The sequence below is a fragment of the Salvelinus fontinalis genome, chromosome 21 (assembly GCF_029448725.1).
Source record: "Salvelinus fontinalis isolate EN_2023a chromosome 21, ASM2944872v1, whole genome shotgun sequence".
NCBI lineage: Eukaryota > Metazoa > Chordata > Actinopteri > Salmoniformes > Salmonidae > Salvelinus > Salvelinus fontinalis.
The window spans coordinates 7,393,266-7,399,398 of record NC_074685.1 but is presented as its reverse complement, the minus strand read 5'-3'; the positions used below and the strand labels follow the sequence as shown (position 1 = coordinate 7,399,398).

The window sequence follows — 6,133 nt, the reverse complement described above, 5'->3', positions numbered from 1 at the left end:
CTGTTAGGTGAAGTAGTGCAGTGTGCATCACAGCAGCAAGATGTGTGGCCCGCCACAAGAAAAGGGCAACCGGTGGAGCGCAAACAAACAATATTTATCTGTTTATTTCTCTTCCCCTACTATTCGTACTACAGCTATTTGCACATTCCTAGAACAATGTGCATAGCTGATAATATAAAACTTGAAATGTCTTATTGTTTTTGAAATCTTAGTGAGTGCAATGTTTACTGTTAAATGCAAATCGTTTTTTTGTTGATGTTGTTTTGTGTCTTCTCACTTTTGTTTATTGTTTATTTCACTTGCTTTGGCAATGTAAAAACATTTCCCATGCCAATAAAGCCCCTTTGAATTTAATTGATATAGATGGAAAGAGAGAGAGGAGTGGAGAGATATATAGAGAAGGGTGGAGGGCAGACATAGGAGGGAGAGAGAGAGAGAGAGGTGGAGAGATGTATAGAGAGGGGTGGAGGCTGGAGGAGAGATCATAATTGGGCTGACATTCTGCCGGGTAAAGAAAAGAGAAGAAGAACTTCCAGTCTAATGATGGGACGGGTGGCTGCCCATTCACACAGGAAAGGTCAATATTATTGTGCTCAGCAAATGGAAGGGAGTTTTCTCTTTCACACAGTTTTTGCTTCATTCTCTGGCGTGTGTGTGGTAACAGAAAGCCTCTCTTATTGCTGCACATCAAGCTCTGATTGGCTTCCAGCTGCTAGGCTTTGATTAGCTGGGATAACAGGCTTAGAACTACAGAACCTGTCTGAGTTGAGCACCCCCCCCCTCTCTTTCTCTTAATTCTCTCTGATTCACTTTCTCTCTCTTTTCTCCCTCTCTCTCCTCCTCTCCTTTCCTCTCTCCTTTTCTCTCTATCTCTCTCTTTATTTCTGTCTCTGTCTCACTCTTCTTTTCTCTCTCTCTCTCTCTCTCTCTCCTCTCACTACATCTGTTTCTTCTCTCTTGTCCTCACCGTGCTGGGCCGCTCTGATTAACTAGATGTTCAGGGACTTCACAGCTCTGTTTCCAGCATGAACAGTGAACATGAACATGAAAAGTGACTAAACTCCAAGAGATGAAATCTAACTCGTAAGCATGTCTTCCTCTAACATTAAGATCATTTTTAGAGAGTGGTGATGTATCATTACTTCCTATATGTTCTACTCACACCGAGTAACACTCAAATTGTATTTGTCACATGCTTCATCACATGCTTCGTGCATGTGCACATTTCTCGTGCACATTTGTCACATTCTTCATGCATGTAGATAATGAGTCAAAACAAGTTACAGCAAAAAAGGTCAATGCAGATAGTCCGGGTGGCTATTGGTTAACTATTTAAATAACTATTTAGCAGTCTTATGGTATTTTTGGGGTATTTTATTAGGACCCCCATTAGCTGTTTTAAAAGCAGCAGCTACTCTTCCTGGGGTCTAAACAAAACATGACATAATACAGAATAACATACAGAACATCAATAGACAAGAACAGCTCAAGGACAGAATTACATTTAAAAAAATTAAAAGGCACACGTAGCCTACATATCAATGCATACACATTGATATGTGTATGCATAAAGCTGTTCTGGTTCCTGTTGGTTCCAGACCTGGTGCATAGGTACCACTTGCCATGCAGTAGCAGAGAGAACAGCCTATTACTCGGGCGGCTGGAGTCTTTGACAATTTTTGGGGCCTTCCTCTGACACCGCCTGGTGTAGAGGTCCTGGATGACAAGGAGCTCGGCCCCGTGATTTACTGGGCTGTACGCACTACCCTCTGTAGCGCCTTGCGGTTGGATGCCAAGGAGTTGCCATACTGTACCAAGCGGTGATGCAGCCAGTCAACCAGCTCTCAATGGTGCACCTGTAGAACTTCTTGAGGATCTGAGGGCCCATGCCAAATATTTTCAGCCACCTGAGGAGGAAGAGGTGCTGTGGTGCCCTCTTCACAACTGTGTTGGTGTGTGTGGATCATGATAGACCCTTAGTGATGTGGACACAGAGGAACTTGAAGCTCTCGGCCCGCTCCACTACAGCCCTGTCGATGTGATTGGGGGCGTGTTCGGCCCTCTGTTTCCTGTAGTCCACGATCAGCTCCTTTGTCTTGTCGACGTTGAAGAAGAGGACGTTGAAGAAGAGGTTGTTGTCTCTGACCTCTTCCTTATAGGCTGTCTCATCGTTGTCGGTGATCAGACCTACCACCGTCATATCGTCAGCAGACTTAATGATGGTGTTGGAGTCGTATGAGGCCATGCAGCCGTGAATGAACAGGGAGTACAGGAGGGGACTAAGCACACACCACAAACCATTTAGCCATCCCCCATCAACAGTCATGTGCCCTCTGCTTGTCCAGTAACATTTTCCTGGGGTGGCTTGGTTGATCCTGAATGGATTTTGTTGTTCCATATTGCCATTACTGTGTGCGTACGTCCATGTGTATTCCAGATAATAAAGAGTCCTCCGTGCCTGCATCAGAGGAATGAGACAACCCATTATCACAGTGTGAAGCAGTAATCACACCACTATTGGCTGGGCTTGGCACTGTGACACACACACACACACACACACACACACACACACACACACACACACACACACACACACACACACACACACACACACACACACACACACACACACACACACACACACACACACACACACACACACACACAGTCTCACTGTCTGACTTCACTGCTAATGGGTATAGAAATGTCCCTGTTTCCTGTCAGGTTTATTTGAACATTACCAGACTGTCACCATGTGCAGAATGCTGATAAGATATGAGATGTATGATTAACATAAGAGTGTTTCTTATTGTTTACTTATTTTCAGTTGACAGTAAACTATTATATTGTTTAAGGCAGGATATAATATTGTTATTGCTTTGCTTGTTTTTAGAAATTATAGCAATTTGTATACATTTATCCCCAACATTGTTTCGACCGTTAGGAGTTGCAGTGTCTTCTGTAGTGTCATCTCATGTTTTCTCGTCTTGTTCTGCTGTAGGACTTCCTGACAGACCTGATGATGTCAGAGGTGGACCGGTGTGGGGAGAACGAGCACCTGATCTTCCGAGAGAACACCCTGGCCACCAAGGCTATAGAGGAGTTCCTCAAACTAGTGGGGCAGAAGTACCTACAGGATGCACTCGGTGAGTCTGTCTGTCTGTCTGTCTGTCTGTCTGTTTGTCTGTGTCTGTCTGTCAGTCTGTCTGTGGCTGTCTGTCTGTCTGTCTGTCTGTCTGTCTGTCTGTCTGTCTCTCTCTCTTCAGGAGAGGATAGATAAGGCTATTGGTGTGTGTAGTTAGAGGAGATGTGATCTGCTGTACAGAAGAGGAGGACATATGGTAGAGATGATCTTTGAATTCAGGGCTGTAGAGATGACTGCTTCAGCCTGGGATGTTTTCCTCCAGAACCCACTCTGGAAGATGGAAAGAAAAATCTAATAAATAGTGTTTAGCTCTCCTGGTTTGAAGTCTTCACACTGACTGGCCTCCGTAGACTCTTCTTTCTCACTCAGCTCAACTCAAAGGGCTTTAGTGGATTGGGAAGCATATGTTTACATTGCCGAAGCAAATGGAATAGACAATAAACAAAAGGGAAATAAACAAGGGGAACATAAGTAAACATTACACTCTCTCTTTCTTTATGTCTTTCTGTCACTCAGCCCTCTTTTTCCACTCTCTCTCCATCCATCCATTAATACAGAGACATTGTGTGTGTTATCGTAAGCGATCAAAACTTGCTCTGGGTCATTAAGCCATGTTTACTGAGCTGTAATTAAGGTCAGAGGTCATTGAGCTGTAGTGGAGGTCAAAGGGCAGAGAATGCCTCAGGGCTGGCAGACACAACATTCCTAGCCCCTGACCCCAGAGACTGGACTAAGTGCCTCTCTTTCTTTTCTCTCTCTCTCTCTCTCTCTCTCTCTCTCTCTCTCTCTCTCTCTCTCTCTCTCTCTCTCCTCCTCTCTCTCTCTCTCTCTCTCTCTCTCTCCTCTCTCTCCTCTCTCTCTCTCTCTCTCTCTCTCTCTCTCTCTCTCTCTCTCTCTCTCTCTCAATTCAATTCAATTCAAGGGGCTTTATTGGCATGGGAAACATGTGTTAACATTGCCAAAGCAAATGAGGTAGACAATACACAAAAGTGAAACAAACAAAACGAATTAACAGTAAACATTACACATACAGAAGTTTCAAAACAATAAAGACATTACGAGTGTCATATTAAATATATACAGTGTTGTAACAATGTACAAATGGTTAAAGCACACAAGTTAAAATAAGTAAGCATAAATATGGGTTGTATTTACAATGGTGTTTGTTTTTCACTGGTTGCCCTTTTCTTGTGGCAACAGGTCACAAATCTTGCTGCTGTGATGGCACACTGTGGAATTTCACCCAGTAGATATGGGAGTTTATCAAAATTGGATTTGTTTTCGAATTCTTTGTGGATCTGTGTGATCTGAGGGAAATATGTGTCTCTAATATGGTCATACATTGGGCAGGAGGTTAGGAAGTGCAGCTCGGTTTCCACCTCATTTTGTGGGCAGTGTGCACATAGCCTGTCTTCTCTTGAGAGCCATGTCTGCCTACGGCGGCCTTTCTCAATAGCAAGGCTATGCTCACTGAGTCTGTACATAGTCAAAGCTTTCCTTAAGTTTGGGTCAGTCACAGTGGTCAGGTATTCTGCCACTGTGTACTCTCTGTTTAGGGCCAAATAGCATTCTAGTTTGCTCTGTTTTTTTGTTAATTCTTTCCAATGTGTCAAGTAATTATCTTTTTGTTTTCTCATGATTTGGTTGGGTCTAATTGTGCTGTTGTCCTGGGGCTTTGTGGGGTGTGTTTGTGTTTGTGAACAGAGCCCTAGGACCAGCTTGCTTAGGGGACTCTTCTCCAGGTTCATCTCTCTGTAGGTGATGGCTTTGTTATGGAAGGTTTGGGAATCGCTTCCTTTTAGGTGGTTGTAGAATTTAACGGCTCTTTTCTGGATTTTGATAATTAGTGGGTATCGGCCTAATTCTGCTCTGCATGCATTATTTGGTGTTCTGCGTTGTACACGGAGGATATTTTTGCAGAATTCTGCATGCAGAGTCTCAATTTGGTGTTTGCCCCATTTTGTGAAATCTTGGTTGGTGAGCGGACCCCAGACCTCACAACCATAAAGGGCAATGGGCTCTATGACTGATTCAAGTATTTTTAGCCAGATCCTAATTGGTATGTTGAAATTTATGTTCCTTTTGATGGCATAGAATGCCCTTCTTGCCTTGTCTCTCAGATCGTTCACAGCTTTGTGGAAGTTACCTGTGGTGCTGATGTTTAGGCCGAGGTATGTATAGTTTTTTGTGTGCTCTAGGGCAACGGTGTCTAGATGGAATTTGTGGTCCTGGTGACTGGACCTTTTTTGGAACACCATTATTTTGGTCTTACTGAGATTTACTGTCAGGGCCCAGGTCTGACAGAATCTGTGCAGAAGATCTAGGTGCTGCTGTAGGCCCTCCTTGGTTGGTGACAGAAGCACCAGATCATCAGCAAACAGTAGACATTTGACTTCGGATTCTAGTAGGGTGAGACCGGGTGCTGCAGACTGTTCTAGTGCCCGCGCCAATTCGTTGATATATATGTTGAAGAGGGTGGGGCTTAAGCTGCATCCCTGTCTCACCCCACGACCCTGTGTGAAGAAATGTGTGTGTTTTTTGCCAATTTTAACCGCACACTTGTTGTTTGTGTACATGGATTTTATAATGTCGTATGTTTTACCCCCAACACCACTTTCCATCAATTTGTATAGCAGACCCTCATGCCAAATTGAGTCGAAGGCTTTTTTGAAATCAACAAAGCATGAGAAGACTTTGCCTTTGTTTTGGTTTGTTTGGTTGTCAATTAGGGTGTGTAGGGTGAATACATGGTCTGTTGTACGGTAATTTGGTAAAAAGCCAATTTGACATTTGCTCAGTACATTGTGTTCATTGAGGAAATGTACGAGTCTGCTGTTAATGATAATGCAGAGTATTTTACCAAGGTTACTGTTGACGCATATTCCACGGTAGTTATTGGGGTCAAATTTGTCTCCACTTTTGTGGATTGGGGTGATCAGTCCTTGGTTCCAAATATTGGGGAAGATGCCAGAGCTAAGGACGATGTTA

At 43.6% G+C, this 6,133-nt stretch overlaps 1 protein-coding gene across 7 annotated transcripts in view; it reads left to right on the top strand.

The window, feature by feature from the left end:
* LOC129818116 (disabled homolog 2-interacting protein-like) overlaps positions 1–6,133 on the top strand; it is a 405,090-nt gene that overhangs the window by 346,447 nt on the left and 52,510 nt on the right. For all 7 annotated transcript variants that reach the window (XM_055873702.1, XM_055873700.1, XM_055873703.1 and 4 more), the window contains one exon: positions 3,002–3,146. In XM_055873702.1, the coding sequence (XP_055729677.1) occupies positions 3,002–3,146 (145 nt within the window). The remainder of the gene's footprint in view (positions 1–3,001; positions 3,147–6,133) is intronic.